The sequence below is a fragment of the Polistes dominula genome, unplaced genomic scaffold (assembly GCF_049000335.1).
Source record: "Polistes dominula isolate Pdom_NZ unplaced genomic scaffold, Pdom_raw_medaka contig_37, whole genome shotgun sequence".
NCBI lineage: Eukaryota > Metazoa > Arthropoda > Insecta > Hymenoptera > Vespidae > Polistes > Polistes dominula.
The window spans coordinates 4,224,903-4,250,185 of record NW_028301169.1 but is presented as its reverse complement, the minus strand read 5'-3'; the positions used below and the strand labels follow the sequence as shown (position 1 = coordinate 4,250,185).

Below are 25,283 nucleotides of genomic sequence, written 5' to 3'. Positions count from 1 at the left end.
ATAAAAAAGTGGTCTTAAGAAAACGATTAAGAGATTTTCAGAAGTACTCTTGAAGGATTTCAAAGAATACCAGGAATGCCACCAATACCCTATGCATATATGTATACGTACATATATACATATATATATATACATGCATGTAGAAGGGATGAAGAGAGAGAGAGAGAGAGAGAGAGAAATAGGAACATGGAACTAGGGTTGGTGTTCACGTCTGGCACGTAACGTATGGCTCCAGCAGCCTACCGTGAAACGTTCCATTCAATGGCATTTTGGTTAGGGTGGAGGAGAGTACGACGCATAGTCACCATACACAGTATTGGGACACTATCTGGAGGGTTATCGAGAGGTAGAGAGTTAGGAAAGGGAAACGCACGTGCGGCTACGATTCCGATTGCACTTTGGGTTGTACAGCTTTGCGGCCAAGCTGCGGCTTACCCGCCGACGAATTCACCCTCGTCTCCAAGCAACACCCCCAGACAGCAACAAGAGCTCGCTTGAGAATTAACTTTTCCAAACGTGGAAATTACTGGTGTAATCTAAATGTTTTTTCCTCAGTGATTCTCAACGCGCTCTTGTTTTCTCTTAAATAAATTATTATTTCCTCGTTAAAGTAAAAAAGTAAAGTTGAACTCGGAAGAAGAACAAGAACTGAGCCTTTACGATAATAATTCATTCCAATAAAACTTTCCCATGGGCGGGCATTGGTAGAAATCAAAGGAGACCAAGGTCGTCGTGGCCTAGTTAACACACGTTCGATCGTGCATATACGTAAGAACGTAAAATAATGTTACGAAATCACGATAAACAGGTCGGTGATAATTGACACGAATTAAACTACGAAGATACTCTCTGTTCATCGCGTGTGCACTTCCTTCTTTTTCTTTCATTGTCTCTCTTTCTTTCTCTCTTCTTTACACGTGCTGCGCCTACGAACGAGTTATTTTTTTGTCTCTTTCTCCCTCTCTCTCTCTCTCCCTCTCTCTCTCTCTCTCTCTACCTATCTTTCTCAAGTAAACAAGAGAACACCAGTAACGCGTGCTTGCGTAAGAGAACGTCGCCTGGTCTGGATCCACGTGCGTGCTCATATTGAACCCGTATGTAAGTACATATTCATATGCATACATATGTTAGTATACCGAACGTAATCGAATATCAGTGTGACCTTCGGAGACGAGTACAGGATCTGCACGCGATTCTCTTCTTATTATTATTCTAAGCAAATACTGTTAATAAATAAATCAAGTATGAGTTTATATCGATTGATAGATGTTCATTACTACATACGTATTTTCAATACTAAGTCAAAGATTTATGGGGCCCTTAAGCCAATTTAATTTTTAACGATTTATCATTCTCTTTTTTATTTTTTTATTTTATTCCAGAAATAAAATTCCTAATAAGAAAAAATAAAATAGGTAATTTGAAAAACAAAAAATAGTTAAATAAAAACATTATTGTTTCTCTTTGATTATTTTTCTTTTTTCATAGTTGGCATCCTAAGAATATTGCGCTTCTAAGCTTATAACTTTTCTAACTACAGCTTAGAATTGATTCTGCAATTTTCTGTAGAAATTTCTCATATATCCTATCGGAAAGTACGATGATTAATATTTGGTCGTTCCTTGCAAACGTTATAAATCACAAAAGAAAACGATCCTATAGTACAGCTACGTTAAGAATCGTCAACTCGTTGGATTTCTCTCGTTCTCTTTATCTTTTGACGGTCCTGTCATGAAAAGCCGACAGGTGCACTCTGAACGGTACGACGTTGTTTATGTTCCGCGGTTTCTCCCGAGTTCTTTTCTTCAATTTTCTATTTCTTCCTCCTTTTTTATTTCTCGCAAAACGGAGCTGCTCTCTTGACCAGCTTCCATCTAGGAAACCATCTCTACTTCTTTCTTTCTTTCTTTCTTTTTTTCCTTCCTTCTTTCTTTCTTTCTTTCTTTCTTTCTTTCTCTCGTCGAGTTATTCCACATTTTTCTGTCATATGGAACATTGCGGAGAAACCACCAAGAAAAATGGTCAAACGACGATGACGACTTTTTTTCTCCCTTTTTCTTTTCCTTTTATGTTCACGAAACTATTGAATTGTGTACCTTGAAATGAATAGTCGTAGGAAAAGAAAACATTCATTAAGGGTTAAATGTTCGTAGGATTTTATAATTACAAAAAGATAATCCATTTAACGACGAACAGAAATGACTAAAGATACCAAACAGTAATAATTTATGAAATAATTAATATTGTATAATTTCGAGCTATACAAAAAAAAAACAGATTAAATTCAAAGATTTATCCTAATGTAAAATTCATTTTTCTTTTTTCAGTATCGATGACGTTAAATATAAATGTGATTCGATGACGGTAACATGACCTTATGTTAGTTACGACTGGTAATAAAAAATAAGAGCGCATACGTAATTGAATATCTAGTAGATATATATATATATAAATACAGAAATATAAAAGAAGGATCAAATACTATCAGTATTAACAATATTTTATAGGTAAATAATATTTTTTGCAAATCGACCTGACATTCGATATTAATTATGATAATGTTAACAAAAAGGTTTGAGATAGTTGAGGAAATGAAAAAGTTTGAAAATGTCACGAAGGATAGAAGAGAATAATTTTAATTAACGTACAACATCAAATTAGACACGGTAATTGTGATGCTTCTCAATCTCTTCACTGCATGTTTGCAGTAGATATTAAATACACAGGACGCAGATTCATATCATTCCTCAATAATAACTACCTATGCTATCACGTTATTAAGCTGATAATTTCGTTAACGGATAATCAAAAAAGCAACATTTTCATTTATTTAAAAACAAATAACGAAAAATTAACTGTATAATCATTGAAAAACTTTACAAGTTAGACGATTTATACATTTTTAAAAGCATAATATGTTAATTAGGATATAATTTCCTTCGTTTAAGAATATATTTCATTCGTTTCTGTTAAAACGTATTCAGCTGGAAAAAAAAACATTTGTTAAAAGATGTAAATGGAATAAATTAACATTATATTATTTTTAATCTTAAACGAAGATTTGTTTCTTGATGAAAAATCGATGGGTTGATAAATGAATCAAATATTGTTCGAATTCGTGATCGAAATGTCATAATATAATAATTTTGACATATGTTGCACACACACATGGTGAAAGATGACTCACCGTGTCTAGATTAAATAGACTCGAAACCTTCTTGAGGAATCCGTCCTGTGACTTCTTTTTCCTTCTGGTGGTCATTCTTTTCCCTCGTTGGTTGACTTTAGTTACCGATCAGGATGCAAGTTAATCCCACAAATAATCCGAACGTTTAGATCGAGCCGAGGCACATATTTCTCGCACTGAATTAACACGATCCCGAATACGATACTGATGTGAGTATATGTATATTAAATAAAAAAAAAACTATAATTTTATCGGTTAACACAGATAAATGAGATCAATCATATAATTTAGATAAGTAACTTGAACACGTCGAAAATGCATTATTAATTTTAAATATAACTTGTATATAAATTAGTCTTAATTCAAACAAATTTCTCAAAAATATATATACTAAAAGATTATAATTTTTTTTCTTATACCCACATAAATGATATCGATATTAAAATTTGAATCGGTAACATTTATTGGTAAAATGTTTTGCTAAGACTGTGTGCGTGTGTGTTTGTGTTCTTGTTTTTTTTTCTTGTTTCTGAATGAGTTTTGAGTAGCGAATTTATTCGAAATATTGTAAATGAGATAAGAAAATGAGCTTATATTAATTTGATTCGCATCGAAACTCTAGTGAATATCATCATGAAAGAGAGACTGGTGCTTAAAACGGTTTCGAAATCGGCCACACGGTGAAACGGTACACGTGAGATACTATCTACTCGTGTTGCAGCCCTAAGTCCTGAACACGTCGCGAGTGCAGGTGGGTGTTAGTCCCACGATACATGCACACGTCCGTGAAAGTGGAACGAGGAAAGACGTATATATTTACTTACTTACACGAAAGTCCATAAGGACGAGCGTGAGTAACAAAAAAAGAGAGAGAAAGAGAGAAAGAGAGAAAGAATGGTCGAGTGTCAGGCAGCGTGACCCCACGTGACTAGATCGTAATCCTCTTGTACACCTTACTTTTTTTGTACGAGCAAATAAATATCAAATGACTTGAAGCCTTTTTCAGACGACCTTCATATTACGATCTTACTAATGCCACTTCCTTATTGCAAAAATAATGTGCTTCAAAATAATGTACTCTTCTATTTATTTTGACAATTTTGAAATATTTTTAATCAGTATTTTGTAAAATAAAAAATGATCGGTACATGTGAAAAATATTTTGTTAAATATAAATAATGATCTATTAGGATTTTAATAATAGAGAATAATTATATTTTTTTAATTATTTTATGTATATCAAATAGCAGGAATATTTGAATATTTAAAATGTAATTATAAAAACTTAATTCGTAATCTAATTGACTCATTTAAAATACATTTACATTTTAAAAGCAAAGTAAAAACAAGCAGAGAAATATTATCAATTAATATAATTCTAACGATTTATATTACATATAGACATTTTATTATAAATGACCATTTAATTAAAATATTTAAAATGTTTGAAAATATAAACTGCCACACACAAAATGGGTGAAATGAAAAAAATTACAAAATCGAATTTTATTTTTGTGAACTTTGCTTTCTCAAAGGACATTTTAAAAGCAAAGTAAGTACGAGCAAAGGTTAGTAGATGCCCCAAGAAGAGAAAATACATATATAGCCAAGTCCAACCGGTAAACTGCACGCCCTGGTCGATCGATCAGTGAAAGTACGCCGTGTAGTACATATACATATGTACCAACAAGTAGTACAACGTAGTTCTTCTTCAAGTCTATGCTGACTATTGCTAGACTTTCCTTAGACTAGGGTGCCACGAAACTCTTAACTCGAAGATTTTACTAAATTTAGACACGTTTATTTTTTTTTATAAACCTTCCAACATGAAACCCAACATTTTTCTCAAACGCATTCGAATTCATTTCGATTGGTTCCTACCTCATATGATCTATCAAAGTCACGTAGAAAAAGAAAGAAAGAAAAATCTAATCGAACTAGAAACTCTCATCTCGAAAGACTATTCAATATCACAAAAAAAGCTCTGTTCTTGATTGAAAAGCTTTCTCTTTTTCTATTTTGTTTTTTATTTCTATTTTCTATTTCTTTTTCTTTTTTCTTTTTTTTTCTGAAACTAGAAATTCAAAAGGTTTTGCAGGCGACGTTACGATCGATAGTAACAGAGTCTAGCTAAAACTTGATTTTTTTATTCTTTTTTTTTCTTTTTCCTTTCATTTTGGAAATATATACCTAGGTATGAAGAGGGGAAAAACACGATACATTCAAATCACGTAAACTGTTCATAAAAATCCCGTAGGGAAAAATGATAAACTAAGCTACGAATAAGTCCATTATATGATATTGCTATTGGCGGTACCTAAAAACTTTCCGTTTACAAGTTTACCACCCTTTAAGCTGGCAAACTTATCGGTAACTATACGAAAAGCCTGTATTTAATTGTGCGATATCGTTTTGTAGAGCAAATCATTATCACTGCCGAAAACTAAAAAGAAACTTAAATGAATTTTAAACTTTTTATCGATCGTTGTATAGAAAACTTGAGTTTAACTTTAAACCTTTACAACATCGTGCAAATTTAATGTCACGCATTTAAGGGTACACGTGTATACGAACAACATATTCCACATTTATGCATAAATTTTGTATAATCAACTTTTTTTGTATGAAAAATATTTTTATTTTTAGGACCAAATAATATTTTGCTATAGAGATTTAATGTGATCGTTGAGAAAATACTAATTTTTATTCTACCGGTCACGTTAGGAACATTTTATTACATATATTATAACAGCAAACAAGAGACCTATTAGAATCGTAAACGATGCGCGTGAAACGTAGAACAATGAGATTTCTCGCAACGAATGAATACGCCGGTAAAAATGGCACCATAATACAATACCTATGTATGTAATAATGCATATATATATATATACATATATACGTTTAGTATTCCTTAACCGTAACGGATCGACTATTTTGACGAAGAAAATCTAACATTTATAAAATCTAACATTTTAAATCTTACTTTTAATTGTTATATTGAATATCAAAGAGGGATTGCAGGTTATACAAAATACGAAAAAATATTACACCTCTAAAATAATAAAAGAAGAAAAAAATCATTTAAATAAAAAAAAATCATGCTAAATAAAACAAGCATGACTATTTTCTAATAACGTACACCAATTATTTTGAAATAAAAAATAAAGAAGAACGTCGTATTAAACACAATTCGAACAACCCTACGAACGTTCAAACATTTGAATCTCCCGCGCGCGCGCTAAAGATCGCGATCGATTTGCGATACGTATTTGTTTTCAAAAAAGAAATATAACTTACTATCGCTGACATCGACTTTAATGTGTCTCAACGAGTTAAAAAAAGGGACACGGTTGTTATGAAATAAACTAACAAGAAAGAAAGACGACAGATGAGTACACACATAATATAATATATAAATATATATATATATATATATATATATATATATTGTACGCTTCTTCTCGGTGGAAAGAAAACGTGCTTTATCGGTGATCGTAAAATGAGCAAGCTTGTTGGCAGGAAAGACGTCGGATAACCACAAGTTTGCGAACCAGAATACACGCTTTAACACGATGCGAATCTGACAGAACAAAAAAATAACAACGACATATAAACCCAACTACAAAAGAAAAAAAAACAATACCTACAAAAAAAAAATAAAAAGAAAGATACACAATTTCCACGTGGTTGCATATTCGACGTGTTCAAAAGTTACTACATCACATTGAATGTAATTCATACCAAATGGTTTATCTGCTAAAATATCTGCTTCTCGTATCCTTTTCAACTTCTTTGTTCACCAAACAAAATTAAAAATAGATAAAATAAAATATATCACTGTTCCGAAACACTTAAATAAAAATAATTTCACATATACATTAGCCAATGGCACAGGTACACTGGGTATACACAGACGAGAGACGTGAGATAATGCACTTTCGACGTTTCCGCTGGGGTTGAAAATCACCAGCTTAACACACGCGAACCCTGCATTCCACAATGTGCACACGTATGAACGAACCTAACTATATGTGTATGTATGTATGTTTGCATGTATATATGAATATGGAGGAAGCGTAAATGACGCTGCGTGCAGGGCCACGCAGAAGCGCGCGCACGAAAGAGAGAGATAGAAAACTGTAAACAGGTAGTCGTCGATAGAATCTCGTAAGGCGCAACTGCAATAGTTTGTCAGACGTGCACGTGACTCACCGTTCCAAAACTTTGAATTTAAGAAACTTTCTACTCTCTCTTTTTTTATCTATAAAATTATCTTAATAGTTTTCTATATTGCTTTTATTCTTGTTTCCTTTTATAGTTGAATACTTGAAAAAGAAGCCCACAAGTTTAGTTTGTTGGTTCACTCGTTCAAAGTATTCCAAGAGTCTAGGATATTTCCACGATACACAGTATCTCTCTCTTTCTCTCTTCTTCTCAACAGGTTGCACCGTTTACCTTCGTCTAAAAGCCGAACGAATACGACGAGAGAAAGCAAGAGAGAGATAGAACGAAATTGTATAGTACAGTACAGTACAGTACAGTACAATGCAATGCAATACAATACAATACAGTAAAATAACGTCCCGTTCGAAGTTTTTCTCTCTTGAACGTAACACACTCCAAATGATATCTTCTGAACTTCGTTGAAACACGGAACGTGGATGATGGGTTAACGGTATCGTACGTGTGTCCCCATAAGAGTTCAGAAGAATTCAATGAAAGATAAGGAAAGATATAAAAGTTATATAGAAAAGAAAATACGTTCACATCGACAACGACAACGACCACGACACAACGACGACAACGATGACAACAACGACGACAACACGACAATGTTGCAGAAGAGAAACACGTAGAGTAGCACACGGGACGCACCGGTTGCGCGCACACGGGAGGTTAGGTCGTCATGGATGCTCCTTTCCCCTCTCCGATCACAGAACCACTACGGCGGCACTTACTACTACGCTACTCTTCCTCCACCTCATTCTCCTCCTCCTACTACTATTTCTTCTCTCACACTACTACTACCTATTCTTTCTCTTTTCTTTCTCTTTTTATTCGTGCTCGGCAAAGAACCGAGAATCTCCGAAGTTACGTTCGCGTATACTCGTCGAACACGATCGACGAAAAATACACACTTACTGTATTCTTTTCTTTTCTTCTTTATCACTCTTTCAAAGATTTAAATTCGTACGATAAGAAACAAGATTATTAATTCATTTCATTGTAAAAATTATATTATAAACATTTGCACCAGAAATATACTAAAACAAACAATAACAATCAACAATAATTACGACAATAACAACGACAACGACAATCACGACGACAACGTTCAAGGAAACCTCTCTTGCGCCGCTGTTGACGTCACCGTTCGGTGGTCGCCACCGGCATTCGCCAGAGGAGTACCCGAGACTCGGCGGAAACTTACGAACGAACACGATCGCGTTCAGCCAATGACGAATCAAACCGACGAACAGTCTCGAACGAACGTTAAATTCTTACTAACTGTTCAAATAACATTAGTCTTTGACCATTATCATCCTTCATCTCTTACATCCCCACCTCATTCTAAAATCCCTTCCTACTCTATTTAAATATTTATATTATTGAAGTGAAAACTTCTTTAGAATGGGAGTGATTTGAAAAAAAAATTATATTATTAATTATAATATTTGCATATTTAAGAAACTTATACTTATTTTTCAATAAAATAAAAACACTTTTAACATGTTGAACGCCCAGCGTGAATCGGTGGAGTTTACCACGGGGCCCAAATTTGAAACTCGTTGTGTACATAGTTTCGGTAAGTTAAGAGAGCGATACGATTCAATGCGTTCTTTAGATTTTTCGTTGTTCAAATGTTTATTTAGACGAGATTATTTAGAAAGATAAGTTTGTGGTTCAAAGAATAAAATCGAGATAAATAATAATGGTCTCGAAGTGTGGCAGACTATGCAGTTGAAAAAGCATTTCTAGAAAAGATCTCTATTAGATCTTTTATTGCATTTATACCAGAACCACGGAGATAACAGGAGGGCGATCGTAATGTATTGCAAACGTCCGAAAATGAGGGGACAGATCTTTTGCCACTAGAGCGCGTTAGTGTGGCTAATGTCAGGTTTTTAAAACTATTGTCGCGGGAATGTAATAATTGCACTCACGTTAGTCAAAATAAATTAACCAAATCTTATAATTAACATTAAAAATAGCAATAAAAATTTTTTTTATTATTTTACAATTATTCCTAAGATATTATCGTCAACTTGTTGCATAAATCTATTCAATTTCATCTTACCTAGTCGTAGTTGAGTAAAGGATGGAAAACTAAATTTAAAAAGTCCAATTAAAAGTAAATTGTAATTTATTATCGTAAATTGCGCTTTTTACAAGACTAGACTTTTTACCATTTGCATCATTGCATTTTTTTATATTAGTAATTAATAACTATCAATTAAGGTTATATTACCTGTGGTACAGTGAATAAAGACGTATTTCTCTGATTTAATTTATCATTCTTATTCCTTTGATCCTTGACTCGTTCACTTGTACACCCATGAACAATACATTTATTTACCATTTTTAAATAAATATTACTTTTTATAAATTAAAAAAATATTAATACAATTGCTAATGATGCAGTATTATCAACAATTGTCAATGAAAAATATGAAGTAGACACTATAACGCCATGACGTTATAAACCTGACATTAGTGAACATAACGAAGCCTAGCGGCGTATTTACGAAAATGATTTTTCAATTTTTTCCAGTCGCGTTGACTGTACAATTTCCTATGTCAATCGCCCTCCTGGTATCTAGCCTCCGTAACCAGAACCTTCGTTCAGTCCATCAGTAATTTCCATATGTTTTTCGTCACATTTTTATTTCATCATTCTTAAAATATTTATTAGACAGCGCAAAAATGTAGATGAACGTGAGAATTCGTAAACCATCGTAACCAATACAATTTTATACCTGAGATTCACAAAAAGAATATTCTATATTTACTTAGTTTACGACGAATTATATTTCCGTCGATATACATACTACTTTTTTGTGTATATCTATAGCTATCGCATTCGGCATTCTATCTTAATTGCTAGAATTTGGAAAGTTGTTGTTTTGGTCAGCTACCCCCATCCCAAGATTATACCGGTGCCCTTTGATATATACGGTAACAATATTATAATAACTAAATCCTACAATTATTTTACTCCTGATATTTTGCATTTAACTCATTTTCTCGAAGCTTCGTTTTAAAAACGTTTCATTTCTAACACGTGTGATCTGCACACATGATTTAATATATTTATTTTTTGTAAAATATTGCAGATAATAAAATTATTATATTCTATGTATTTCATAATTATTAATTATAATATTTGCAAAATAAAGAATTTAATACTAATTTTTCAATAAAATAGAAACACTTTTTAATAGAAAAGATATGACATGTTTTGTAAACAAAAATACACCATACTTGCTATTATATTTTCAATAAAAATAATACAACTTACTATAGAAAAATAGAAAAAATAAAAAATAAGAAGTTAATCCGATGAGACTCGGTCCAGCGATCTCTAGGTTACGATCTTAGGTCGATAAGCGCTACACTACAACTGTCGTCGATTTATGATTTAAAGAAATGGTATATAAGAATACTAATAAATCTTTAACCTTAATTTTTTCAAAAACGACTGTATCCAGGAAACTAATTAGTATACACCGTATGTATGGTCTGTAACCCTAACGAACACATAAAAATTTATAAAGTTTCATAAACGTTTTAAAAATACGAGCTCTGGGTTCTCTGTGAAATAATATGAGTCTACGCTTCATAATATGCAGTCGCACACAAACACACACATATAAAACCAGGAGTGATAACTACGCAGCAGCGCATAAAGAGGATACCGAAAATAGGAAAAACTGTATAGCTATATTCTGTCTCATTCTCTTGCAGGCTTAATCCTATATGTGCCTATAATTATGAAAGTGGTCTAATTCAAAATTAAAAAAAAAAAGAGTTTATTAGTTATTATGCATCACATTATTTTAAACTAAATAAATTTAATGTAATTTTCACGATATTGTTAAAAATGAGTCATTAGATAATGTTTGTTTTTTCAATATTACATAGAATTCATATAGTGTTCAAATAGAAATCTTTAAATATCTCGAAATATCGTAGCTGTTTAGTCGCCGCGCTAGATCGCCGCTCGCCACAGCGTTTCAATTTTTCAAATCATCACTATTCAAAGAAGTTTTCTCTTCAATATTTTATTCTATTTCATATTGTACAATTATAATATACATAATAGAAAATTAAAATAAATTTGTTTATTAATAAGTTTAATATTTAATATCAATTTTGCTTGATATTTTTCTTTGAATAGGCATGCTTGTAAAAATTGTAAAACAAAAAGAAATTAATGACACAGTTGACGCATGAAATATAAGCTACTTGCTTAGGTATATCCCAGTTCGGTGATAACGCTTGCAAATTATGAGCTAACAATAGTACGAATTGCACCTGTTAATAAAAAATCAAATTGACGATATTCCTCAATGTTATCGGTATTCTATTTAAACTTCATTTTAATTAGATGTTGATTTTAAAATTGAGTACTTACCATTTGAATAATTGTAATCCAATGTTTATATTTATTGATAATATCCCGAATTTTTCCATCCCATGAACTAGCAAAATAGTAAGTATACATAATTACGTGTACAGAACAATTAACTATAGGTATAAAAAAATTTATTCCATCAGAATAATATTTTCCAAGCAGCCACCCTATAGTCAAAGTTGTTACGTGATATTATAAATGTAAAAACGAAATCTGTTTGTCTTCGTAATACAAATATTCCAGTTTCCAGTAGGTCTATTATTTTTGAGATTATAGCTCACCAACAAGTTACTAAAAGCTATACAAAAAAAATGGTTACTATCATTCGTTCTGTTACTTAATTTTGTTGAAATAAATTTTTAAGTAATACCTCCATAGATTCAGGAGATATATCGTAAGTAATAGGATGGCAATATATCCATATTTTTGAATACCAACAGTCTGTTACAAATTTATAACAAATATAACCATTCAGAGAAATTTGAAAAACATTGAAACATTTGATGAATGTTTTTAACGAATATAGCTTTCTGTTTTTCATAAACCTAAGACCGCATACTAAAACGAAATAAAGATATGAAAATAAAATGAATACTATTGAATACGGACTAAATAATAGCCAATCTTGTAAGCGTGGATCTGAAAATAAAATGATTCTTGAAAATAATATTTTCTATTTTAAAATTACATTAATTACATTTTAATGATTAATGATTAAAAAAAAAAATAAAAAAAGAGGAAAACGTTCTTCGTTAGAAGATAAAGAAGATGAAAATGATTAACAACAATTTACAATTAAACTATTTTTTATAAGTAAATTAAATATTTATTTCTTACCTGAGGCTGTGAATACAAAACGAGCAACATTGCGTAACATATCCATTTTAGAATGAAGCAACTAAACTTATCGTTATTCAAATAAACATAAAACTTAAACTTTAAACTTAAGTTATTTCGAAATATATCAACTTTTCATAAGAAGTATATTGTCTATCATGTCTATTAGAAAGATCATAACGAACTAAAGTTTTTTTTCTTAAAGTAAAACTGACAGCCGTTTTTCCTACTCTTACACATTGATTTTTAAGCTCCACCACAAGAGTTACGAAATGTCTTTTCTATGTTTACATGTAATACGTCTCTTACGTCAAGTAAATAATTCTTTAGTTTGTTTTTTTTTATATACCATGAAATAAACATTGAAATATTTTCCATACATTAATATATTATTATTCTTTTTTTTCTAAAGCTCGTTTCTTTAATTTGTATCATGTCTTTAACAGATCAGCTTATCCGCAAACATTTTTATCCACGGATAACGATCTCAAGTAAATCTGACTTAATTGCAGAAGGAAAAATATTTTATTGCAATTTTGCCGTAAAAAAAAAAAGAGAATTAATATACTGAATTAACTTTTTTTTCCATTTTCGTCGAAGAGTATAGATCAATAAAAAACACGTTAAATAAACATTAGTGTTTGCTTTATGCAATCTATCCTTCTATTATTATTTCCTCTTATGAAGCTTGACTTTTCTTTTTGAGTTTTTTTTTGCTTTTCATTTCTTTATTTTTCACTATATTACGTTCTCCTTGAACTTTTTTGTTTTTCAATTAAATCAGTAAAAATATTTTTCATACAAATGATCGTTCTCGAAAAATATTTTCGTCCGATGTAAGACGCGTCACGGTTAAAGGTGTTTGTTGTAGAAACGATAGAGTTATTTTATGATAATGCATCAATTACGTTGATATAGTTTGTTTTAAGATAGTTCACGAAGAAAGTTACTCGAGGCATTTCGTCGAGGAACGCGCGTGTTTGACGCGATCTTCCTTCCAAAAGTTTCGAAAGGAAGGACGAAGAGAAAAAGAAAGAGAAAGAGAAAGAGAATGAGAAAGATGAAAGAGACGACGACTGGTAGGATATTTGAAATTCAACCATGTTGAAGTTCGAGCGAGCAGTCATGATTGCAGGAACGTCAGGAACCAGTTTTGACCAGGGTCACAGGGTACTCAAATTTAGTCAACCAACCATGGAATGGAATTCATTACAGGAGAGCGCGTGAAAATGTGGGTCCTTATATTCGATAAGAAAAAAACCGGTAAAAATATAAATTTCAAATTTGTCTTAATTAAGTATTCGAAGTTTAAATCTGGGATACGGTTTAAAAAAAAGTTTTTTTGTTACATCATTCCTATTTATTTTAAACAGAGAGAGAGTCAATATTAAGAAAGTTACGTCAAGATTAGATAATGATATTTGCTTTTTATTAATACTAGCTATCTATTAAAAATACTGTCAAATTGTTATATGTACTTATAAATCTAATAATCCAGTATAATATTGATCACTTATAAAGCATAGAAATATTTTATAATTCAATACCAACAAAAAATATATAACCGAACAACTATTAAACTTAAAAAGTTTGTGTATGTTCTTCCTTTTACCACAATTGAGAATTACATTTAAAAGTAACGGCATCAATAAATATTCACTTTCCTCTATACTTCCAAATATATTTTCCACAACGAGTATAATCTTTCTTATTTATTTATTTATCTCTAACGTTTATAATATATGAAAAGAGTGAAAAAGAAAATTAAAAAAAATATTATATCAGTCCTTTCCTTTTTTCTATCCTTAAAGCTGTCTCTCTTTGATATCTTGCACTTTTTGATCGTTGTCTTTTGGAAAAACAAACCCTGTAAGGAATAAGAGAGACTTTTTCCAAAAACGATGGACGAGCGTGAGCTCGCTCACCCATTGCCATCTTTCCACCCTCGGGGGCACAAAGCTGTGACCTGGAAAACTTAAACGAACCTTTTACAAGTACGACGAACGGGGCAATTTCCACGAGACAAAATATCGTGCTTTTCCTCTTTTACTTTTTTTTTCTCTTTCTCTCTTACAAACTCTCATCACTAATCCTAGAGAGTTCACATAGATGAACGAACGATGAAGCTTGACGATCTTAAACGAAGGAAACTTTACATTTTCCTAACGAGTGTCCCTTCATCTCACTTTTATCGGACGAACTCGTGACCGAGAAAATTCGTCATAGCTCGAAGCTACACTTTAAACATTCGGTTGTCTCGTATAAACACCGTCGAAAGCTAGATCAAAACAGATTTTCAACATTGAACATACCTTGCTACTTAAAAAATATATATAATATATAATATTTCTTTTTTTCTAATGAATCAATAAAAAGTATATAAAAAAAATTGATATCTTAAATTAAAAAAAAAAAAAGAAGAAAAAAACGTAAACGTGTTTCTTCATTGAATCGAAATAAGGTTCTGTGCGAGTTACCCAAAATTACGGTCTCGGGTTGGGTTAGGGAATTTCTATTAAATTCGATTAAAGATCGCGAAAGTTTGTCAACAGATAAAACATATTCGTGTTATTTCCAAACCGGATTTTTCGATTCGTAATTCTTTCATTGAAAATTCTCACATTTCTATTACAAAATTATGAGTTCATATCGAAAGTAAAATATCATGTGTGCAGATCACACGTATTAGAAGTAAAACCTTCAAAAAACTAAGTTTCGAGAGAATGAGGCGAATGAAGAATATTAGGTATAGGATAATTGTAGGGTTTATTTGTTATAATATTATTATTATAATATTGTTACCACATTCAAAAATTATTTTACGTTTTATTGACATATAATACATAACATAATACACAGTAAGCAAGTTCTCAATTTGAAGAAACGAGACGAGTTGCTTATAGTAACTAAAATATGTATGGTAACTAAACTCCTATCTGCGTGCACGAAATGCACGAACGCGTTCCGTCGAACTCTTTGAAGCTTCGCTAATATTTTCCTCCTGCAGATTTTCACGACATTGTTCGGCGTTAATTTTCAGTCAAGAGACACGTGAAACACAAATTACAATATCCAATTGTGAATCATCTGAATAGAAAATAAAAAATAATGTTGCAAAAGCGATCTATTGATATTATGCTTGTCTAGTATGAGTAGAAAGGATTAAGAAAGAAATATATTGATTAAAAGCTATTTAATCACTTACGATGATCGTTTTCACTATTTCTAACAGTGGACGCATTATTACTCGCATTAGAGATATTATTCTGCACATTTAATAACGCCTTCTGGCGTGCACGAAATGTACGAACACGTTCCGTTGAACTCTTTGGAATCTTCCTTATCGTGTTTTTCTGCTTAATTTCACACTTTTCTTCTCTAGTTTGCGGCATTTTTTATATTGTTAAACAGATATAAAAAAAATAGTTTTCTGGCCTAAACGAAAAGCTATGATGAGGGGAAAATGAGAGAAATTAAAATGAAAAATAAAACATGTGATCGAACCTTATAGATGGTATAATAAAACCTTATTTGTTCGTTAAAGAAAAGATTCCCTTCCTAAAAAAACCCTAGTTTATATATAAAAAATATAATATCGTCCAAGCAAAAATAGGACACGTAGCTTACCTTACTTTGACTTCGCCTGTATGCAAATGCAACGACGAAGTCTTATTTATAATAAATATAAATGATAGTGTGGAACTTAGCCTTCTTTATCGAATTCCGTCAACTCTTAGTCGCTTGTTATTATTTCTTCACAGATTGTCTAAGATGTATCGTTGTAAGACGTCCAGTGGAGAAATAAGAAGATTTTTTTTTTGTAATGGACAAAGTACGGTTTGGTTGTTTATGAAAAACCGTTGATGGTTACCATAGCAGAGCTCGCTTTTGCTTTGACACGCACACACACACACACACACACACACAAGAGAGAGAGAAAGAGGATGTTTCTATACCCACAATTGTATGCAGTCACACACAAACACACACATATACAAAGCTTTGTAGCCAGGAGTAGGGGCTACGAATCAAAGATCGAGAATAGGAAAAACTGTATAGCTATATTCTGTCTCATTAACTCACAGACTCAATCCTATATGCTTGTCTCTTTTTCTCTTTATATTTAGTATCGTGGCCATTTCATCGCCCACCGCTCTGTTTCATCGCCGCCCGCCGCTCCGTTTAATCGCCGCCCGCCGCTCCGTTTAATCGCCGCCCGCCACTCCGTTTCATCGCCGCCCGCCGCTCCGTTACATCGCCGCCTACCACTCCGTTACAATTTTTCAAATCACACGTATTCTAAAGAAGTTTTTACTTCAAAAAGAATTCCAATGGAGCGCACATCAAGCGACACCTATCACTTGCGAAGTATACTTTAACAACGGTCGATAAGGTAGTCGTTTATGCATCAAATGCAACGTGCATGCATTCGTTATGTGCACGCGTTTATATGTAATATACATATATATGTGTATGTGTGCGTATGTGCATTACGTGTTGCAATTATTATCGCATCTGACCTTCGATGAACGCTAGACGGAACAGTGGAAGCGCGTTATTTAAATGCGGCCTAATAAATCCGCGGGAATATTTTAAATAGTATGCAGTAAGCTCGTGCACGTTTCGGGTTCCATAACAGTACACGCGCGCACTCACACACATATACATACGCGAATATTTAGTAAGTATACACTTATAAATGTATACGCATGTAGTAGTGTTGTTACCGTTTGCTGGCGATTGCTGGCTTAATACGAACGGCCGATTAATTATCACGCAAGGCACGCAATTACGCGCGATAAATCGCGCTAGGGAACGCGCACGTGATTTAAATTGCACTGGATTAATTTCGCTTATCTGGCACAACGTTATTTACGTCATTCTGTACGTATTTGTTGTTGCTGCTGTTGCTGCTGCTTGCCAACGAATGTTCAAAGACGATTCTACTTTCACGCATTTAACTTTCGTCGAACGACGTCAAATTTTCTTTTTATCTTTTTAATATTTACCTTGTAAATACATTTTGAGGTATCTATCTTTTAAAAAGCAAGAAAAACCAAATTTAACGAAAATGAATGGATTGTTGGTTAAAAAAAAAAGTAACATATTATATATTATAATAAAATAAAATCAAAATAAATGAGAGAAATTAACAGATTTATTTTCGTCTTTTTCAATTTATTTCGTGTAACACAAATTATGGAAGACTGTTAGTAGGAAACGAGGTAAAGAAACGTAATTAGCCGTGTCACGTGTATATTATATATATGTGAGTATGTATTCACTCTCGAGGTTGTGCACGCCGCCCTTCTTTTTCTTTCCTGTTTGCAATTTCATCGTCCTCTTCCTTCTCCTCTTTCTTGTCCTCCTCCTTCCCTCTGGACCAGTAGTCCTGGTATTCCACGACGGCCTAGTAATGAGAGAAAAAGAAAAAAAAAAGGAACGAAAACAGGAACTTAGCTAGCGAACACCCTAGGCTAATCTCTCGTGTCTGAAGTGGCTCATTTGCGGCGAAGGACGAGAGAACTTTCTCTTTTGCATGGACCAAAGAGAAATGAGAAGAGAAAGTAGAAAGAAGAAATAGCGAAAAAGAGAGGTAGAATAAAAAGCGAGAAAGAAACGAAAGAAAACGCGAACGTTGAGGAAGCTTTAGAACCCTGGTAGATTAAACTAATTGGCAGCAAACCATCACACACGATTTTTTTTCTCATTGCTTACGTGTGTTTGAGTGTGTGCTTGGCTTTTATTCCTCCGTTTTACTGTTAGTCTTGTTTTACAAAGCTTTTACGATTTACCAAAGTAAAATGTCTAAGTACTCTATAAGCGTAAGCCCTTCAACCTTATTTTAATGTTTATCTGTTTCCTGATAATTCAACAGCCATTGAATATTTACAAAGGAATATTCTTTTAACGATAAGAAGATATCGATTATTTGATGAGATTTGTATCATTTTTTAATGAAGTTATCGAAACTGGATATATCTTTAATTTTATTATATTTAATGATTCTTTATTAATGAACGATGAACGATTCTTTATAAATTCTCTGTTTAAATCAGATAACTTTCGTTAAAAAAATTTTTAAATACAAACATTTGTAACGCTGCATTTGTAACTTTCGGCATACTATATTAAAGTATATCTTACAATTCTATTAAAAAGAAAACTTTTATACTGAAGGATACAATTAATAAAATATTAAAAATTCATATGACATATTTAAATGATAAAGTTTACGTTAGGAAAACGATTAAGAGCAAATTATTCAGTTTGGTTGCCTAGAGATGTTTCAAACAAATTAAACTTTTTTTTTAAACTTTCTTTCTTACTTAAAAAAAAAAATAAAGCAGAGAACTTTCAGTTTGTTTATAGAATTAAGACTTTGATGAATGTTCGACGTAAAGAAGGTGGAAAACCAATCACGTAAAAGAATTGGATGAGATTGGGTAATAGTTAAAAATTCTTCTCGAATGAAGATACATATTTAAAGGGAACCGAGATGTCTTTCAACTATCGAGTAGTACAAATTGAATTATAATAGAATAATGGAAGCACGCCTCGTTGTTTTACGACAACAAACATTTTGTCAACCCTCGCAAATTGAACAGTTAATTCAACTATCAAGATTCCCCCATTTTAGTGGGCCGACAAAAATTCTTCATAGTAGTAGCAGTCACGACTATTCTTTTCCCTTTTCATTTTTTTTTCCTTTTTTTCCACTTTTTTTCGCATACTTCGCGAATATTTCTACAAAGGAATTGAGAGGAGAAACTCATGGATGAATTGAGACGAGATAGGAATGTAGAAGGAGGTGGCAGGAGGACAGTGAAAAGGGGCGCAAGAAAAAGGCATTGGAGAATATAGCAAGCAAAGAGGGTAAGAAGAATTTAATGAAGCAAAAAATCATGGAAATTCCCATCTTTTCCTCTTTCAGTCAATTCTTCGGCGAAGGTCAACGAAAGAGACACAAGAATGATTAAAAGTGAGATAAAAAACGAGGAAAGGGGGTGAAAAAATAAAAAAGAAAAAAAAATTAAAGACGAGTTAAATGTACTTTCTATGTACTTTTTAAGTCCCTTTTTTAAACGATTTTTTCTCAAAGTTTGCTTTAAATGTATATACATATGATGATAATAATAATAATATTTATCAAATTGTTAAAAAAGTTTTCCAACGAATTATCAACGACTCGGAAAAAAATAACTTTAACTTTTGTTAGTTTATCTTCAATAAAAAAGCTACGTATATTCTTTTGTACCAAAAGAAATCATTGAAAGTCGATCTCTCGTTACGGGACACTTTTATCGAATTTCATTGACGAGTATCGGAGTTTCAAATTATACGGTAGCACGATAAAAATACTAAAATAAACGTTACTGAGAGTAAGAAAAAGGAAAGAAAGAGAGAGAGAGAAAGGGAATAGGAAGGCGGTAGATGCTTATTGAAAAATCTCGAGGAAAACATCAACGCCTTTTCCCGTTTTCTTCAAGAGTGAGCTTTTGTATTGAGCGAGCGAGCTTTTTACACCAGCTCTTGCCTCACTTTTCTATCCTTTTCTAAAGTTAGAAACTCTTGCGGGAAATCTCCGTTCGCGAATCTCTAATAATCCTTCTATTCGAAAAAGAATAACATGGTGAAGGAGAGAGTGAGAGAGAGAGAGAGAGAGAATAAAGAGTGACAAGGTAGGAAAATGCAAGAGATGAGAGCTTTTTCGTAACCTGAGAGAAAAATACGAGAAGTGGCAAGCAAAATCTCGCCACGATTTGCACCATCCGAACCCCAACTTTCCCACCTCTCGGGAGTAAAACGGAAGTTTGCGAATGTTGGACATTCGACCGGGTTTTGTCAAATCCCTATTGAGAAACTTTTATGGAAATCCGTTTGGCGATTCGTTGTCTTCGTGCTTTCCTGAATACTATTCCATGAATTTATGTGGAAAAGCTCCTATTCGAGCTCCGTTTGAAAAAAGAATATACTTTTTTCTAAACAAGAAACAAAATGTTTTCTAATACATTGGGTTTGATATTTATTGAGTCAGTATTTAAAAAGATTTTCTTTTTGGACATTCATAATGACGAAATTTTTAATAAGTAAAATAAAATACTACTATATATAGTAATATAAATCAACAGTAAACTGATTCAATCCATTGATCAATTATTTAAAATATCGACAATGCATATTGAAAAATAATATATAAAAAATATAACGAAAATTTGAAAAATTTAAATATTACTAATAAACTATTTTATCTTCTTACATTTTCCTTAATTTGGTAAACAAATTTTTTCCCCTTTAGCTACCTTTCAGTAACAAAAATTTGAAAAATTTTGTTTTAACAAGAGAAAAGTATGAACGAAAAAAGGAAGTTGTAGGACAATGAAAGATACTTCGAGCATCGACAAAGGAAAATGAGAAAAGCGACTAGTCCAAGAGGAATAAAGCAAAAAAATACTAAAAAAGCAAAGAGAAAAAAAGGAAAGAATGGACAGAGAGGGGAAGGAGAAGGGAATAGGGAACAGGGAGAAGTAAAGAGTTGGTGAAAACGTCGGCATTGTGTGTATTCTTTTTTACTGGGCTTTTCACCGATGCGCCACACCACCCGTATTGTGGGTATTCGATGCAAGAATCCGATGCGCAGCAGGTACTTTGTGAAGGGATCGAAAAAGCCATTCAAGACAATGGCACGGGGCCATGGTGCTCCAAGCAAGAACTCATTGACCGGAAATCGATCCAACCCTTTCCTCTTTTCTCTTCCTCCCTCCCTCCCTCTCATCATCAAGTGACATCGACACTCCCCCACTGTGTATTGAGTTTCAATGGTGCAATGCCGAACCGTCGATAACTTCTAACAAGGAAGATAAAAAGTAACGTTCTTTTTTATCCGCAATTTTAAAATTTTCTAATTTTCTTTCATTTTTTTTTTTTTTTTACTAATTAAGCTATACAATTGTTATCGGTGGTATTTAATTATAAGGTAGATTTACTTTGTTCATCAAATTTTATTTTATAAGAATAACGTTGATATATAATATTTAAATATTTAAAATCATTGCCTAGTGTAATTTTGACGTTAAAACATTTTCCAAGATGATAAAACATGAAAGAGAAAGAGAGAAAAAGAGAGAGAAAGAGAGAGAAAGAGAGAGAGAGAGAGAGAGAGAAGAGCTTTTATTTAATCACCTAGACGAAGCTGGAACTCCGTTTACCTGTTAATAGCAATGAAGAGGAAAAAACGGGTCTGTGTGCTTCAGCACGATAGCACGTTTTAACGAATCTTTTAAATTCATGTCTCGCGTTCAGCAGCTGTTTAAGCTCGCAAATTACATAGCCTTTCTTCTCTTGGTGGCCCTTTTAACCTTCCCTTTTCTCTTAACCTTAATAACTTGAGTTTGTATCGTAACTCCGTTAAATAACATCCTTGTACAAGTACTTGTTTTTACCGATCGTGTAATAACAAATTTACGTAAATTATCTTCCGCAATCTTCGTGATATTTAAATCTTAATCGATTCTATTGATTTAATCGATGTATTTTCTTTTGAAGGAAAAAAATCACATCAATCTTATTATAATAAGTAAAGCAAAGATAACTTTCTATGGCAAATTTTTTTTTAACACGTGGATTAATCAAACGAGAGATTGATAAGGATGAAAACAAAAGTACACCTACTTGCGCGTTACGTAAACACACACACACACACATACACACACTTACTTACTTACTTACTTACAAACACACACACAGCAAGGTTAAAAAAGAGAGAAACAAAAAAGAAAAATTGTCGAGGGTCGATAACGTCTTTGAAGGGAAACGTTTTAAAATTCATCGCTCGTTTCTCAGACGTTTAAGCTCCGTCTCCCTTAACCAGCAAAGCAGCAACAGTCCTTTTTCCTTCTACAAACCCTTCTCCCTCTCTCTCTCTCTCTCTCTCTCTCTTTCTACCTCTCTCTTTCACTCGAGCGACGATATTCTTGGTGTCTGTATCGGCATATCAGTGCAAGACAGAGCCCCAAGGCGAAGGTAAACCCGATTAGACGGCACACTAAATCTCATTCAAGGCATAGCCGCCATTGTTAAACTGCTTCTCTCTCTCTCTCTCTCTTTCTCTCTCTCTCTCTAGCTCTTTCCTTAAACTCCTTCAAGAAAGCGAGTTCCTAACCACGTTGGATTATCAAGCGGTCGTCCTACGGGAATCTCTCTTAGTGGTTTGGCACATCGTACGTGTAAGGTCGACCTTCCTTTTATATCTACTATACTCTCTCTCTCTCTCTCTCTCTCTCTCTCTCTCTCTCTCTCTCTCTCTCTCTCTCTTTCAACGAAGAGAGAATCAGCGAACAAGAGAGAGAAAGAATGAGAGAAATGGAAAGAGAAGAAGAATCGAAAACGATAAGGTAAGATGGATCGTTCGGACCGTTCGAGTGCCAACTCGCAATGCACTTCCTTTAGGCATGAGTACGCTACCGATAAATCCGTCATTTGCATAATCGAGAAAATTGTGGTTTGCCTTTTTCCAAACCCACCGTTGCCGAACCTCTTTCCCATGTCCATCCTCCCTACACTCTTTGCCATCTGCCAACGTCTTTTCAACTGTCAGAGAGGTACCCTGATATCGAAGGAAATGGATTATCTGACGATACCTGACTACGCTTATACTACCACTATATCGATATCGAACGATTATCGAGAAAGGATATCTTTAATTTTGTTATATAACCATACGTTTATAATATAAAATCTGGATAAATTATGCACGCCAATTTTAATGGTTTCATTTGTTAAATGTAATATTTATTATAGTGTGTTTTCTTTCTGTTAGATAAAATATAATTAATAATTGTGAAATTTGGTTTCTTTGAGATCTTTATCAAAGGTAACGTATATATTTAATATAAAAGGTTACTTATATCGTTTAACTTTGCTAACAAATTTCTATAGCTTGTATAGTATATTAATAATGTTTTTAATGAGAAAAGAAAAGAAAAGAAGAGAAAAGAAAAGAAAAGAAAAGAAAAGAAAAGAAAAGAAAAGAAAAGAAAAGAAAAGAAAAGAAAAGAAAAGAAAAGAAAAGAAAAGAAAAGAAAAGAAAAGAAAAGAAAAGAAAAAAAAAAGAAAAGAAAATATTTTGAAATAAATGAAAGCAGAATGAGAAAGCAAAGTTAATTGTTGAAGAGTATAATACTAATAGTAAGAGATAATGGTATATAGATCGATTTATCACATTCAAAAAGGCGTCGTGCAAGTTTACCGGTTCCGGTAAATATTTTCGCAACCGACGATGTCGTCTCAACTAATCGCGAAAGCTTAACGAAGAAACGGAGCGTTTCGACGCGTATACCAGACGCTTTCGTTCTAGAATACTTGCCAACCATAACGTCATTAAACCACAACACCGGTAATAAGAACAGAGCGCTCGTACAAAGCACTGCAGATGGCAATGAAAAGACACGAAAGGAAAGAGGAGAAGAGAAGAGAAGAGAGAGAGAGAGGGAAAGAGGAGAAGAGAAGAGAAGAGAGAGAGAAGGAAAGAGGTTCTCAATTGTAATCCTAGTTAATACTAGACTCATCATTTCTATAAAATTGTCACTAACTGTTCGTTGCTTTTAAATTTTTAAGTGACGAACTTTTGATTTAGGTTTAAATATAAAATTTAATTAAATTAAATTAGTCAGTAATAGCAAATAATTAAATATCTAATTTTTTTTTTAATTAATCGTAATTAAAAAAAAAAAAAAGGAAATATGCACAAGTGTTACGTAAATAAATTAAAAGTAATTTAAATAAGATTAAATATCCGCATATTTTCCAATGATCGTGAATAGATTAAATAAAATTTTTGTTTAATTTATTGTAAAATATTTATTTACTTCAAGTTTTTTTTTTAATTAACCTATGTAGCTAATCTAATTAGAATAATAAATTAATGTGCAAGGACTATAATTGACAATCGTGTATTATGTAGTAATAGGTATTAAGGACATGCAATTACAACACACCCACGTATACATTGTTAATTAATTTTCTACGAAATTACTCTTTCCTGTATGTTAAGCTCGCTTAATGAATAATGTTCGCGTCATGCAAGTAATACTTTTGAAAGGTAAAATAGAACATGCTCCAAGCAAGCAAAGCTCAATGAAAAAATCAAAGAAAATTTCTAAAGCTAAAAAAGCTGGTGTTTAATTAAGAAAAAAAAATATTGAATAGAATTTTAACGAAAGCTCACCTGATCGCCGTCGTGTCCTTGCCAACTGTCGTGGCTCTGTAACAGAAAAGGAACAAAAAATAATTGTACTATGTAATTTCTTGATATCACTTTTACACATAGAAATTATTCAAAATGTTGAAAGTATCAAACCGAGAACGTACAAAACGTCATTCTAAATATTTAATAGGACGATACACCCAAGCTCGTTCCAGTTACAAGTCCAAACTGCTAATTATTCGCGCCCTCGTGACATGACCCGCGTTAATTATTAATAAACAGACTTCGCTAACAAAGAATATTACGCGACAGTTTAAACGTAAGCCTTGACAAGAGTTCGAGGGACTATCAAGTAGGTGTTAAATAATTGTTTCCACTTTCCAAATGGTGTCACGCACTTATCGTTAACTTGAAAA

The 25,283-nt window shown here is 32.7% G+C and overlaps 2 protein-coding genes and 2 long non-coding RNA genes across 16 annotated transcripts in view; 1 reads left to right on the top strand and 3 right to left on the bottom strand.

Moving 5' to 3' along the window:
* Nucleotides 1-25,283, bottom strand: part of LOC107066989 (discs large 1) — a 419,075-nt gene that overhangs the window by 144,004 nt on the left and 249,788 nt on the right. For all 12 annotated transcript variants that reach the window (XM_015322081.2, XM_015322083.2, XM_015322090.2 and 9 more), the window contains one exon: nt 24,889-24,924. In XM_015322081.2, coding sequence (XP_015177567.1) covers nt 24,889-24,924 — 36 coding nt within the window. The remainder of the gene's footprint in view (nt 1-24,888; nt 24,925-25,283) is intronic.
* LOC149030448 (very long chain fatty acid elongase 1-like) lies at nt 12,148-12,845 on the bottom strand. The gene is made up of 2 exons (XM_089179142.1): nt 12,663-12,845; nt 12,148-12,464 (listed from the first exon to the last, which is right to left on the bottom strand). Exons 1-2 carry the CDS (start codon nt 12,706-12,708, stop codon nt 12,163-12,165), a joined length of 348 nt encoding a protein of 115 aa, XP_089035268.1. The 5' UTR covers nt 12,709-12,845; the 3' UTR covers nt 12,148-12,162.
* Nucleotides 15,629-16,054, bottom strand: LOC149030447 (uncharacterized). The gene is made up of 2 exons (XR_016178793.1): nt 15,868-16,054; nt 15,629-15,749 (listed from the first exon to the last, which is right to left on the bottom strand). It is a non-coding gene; the product is annotated as an uncharacterized LOC149030447 (long non-coding RNA).
* Nucleotides 17,230-25,283, top strand: part of LOC149030446 (uncharacterized) — a 44,976-nt gene continuing 36,922 nt past the window's right edge. For both annotated transcript variants that reach the window (XR_016178795.1, XR_016178796.1), the window contains exon 1: nt 17,230-17,343. This is a non-coding gene — a long non-coding RNA (uncharacterized LOC149030446). The remainder of the gene's footprint in view (nt 17,344-25,283) is intronic.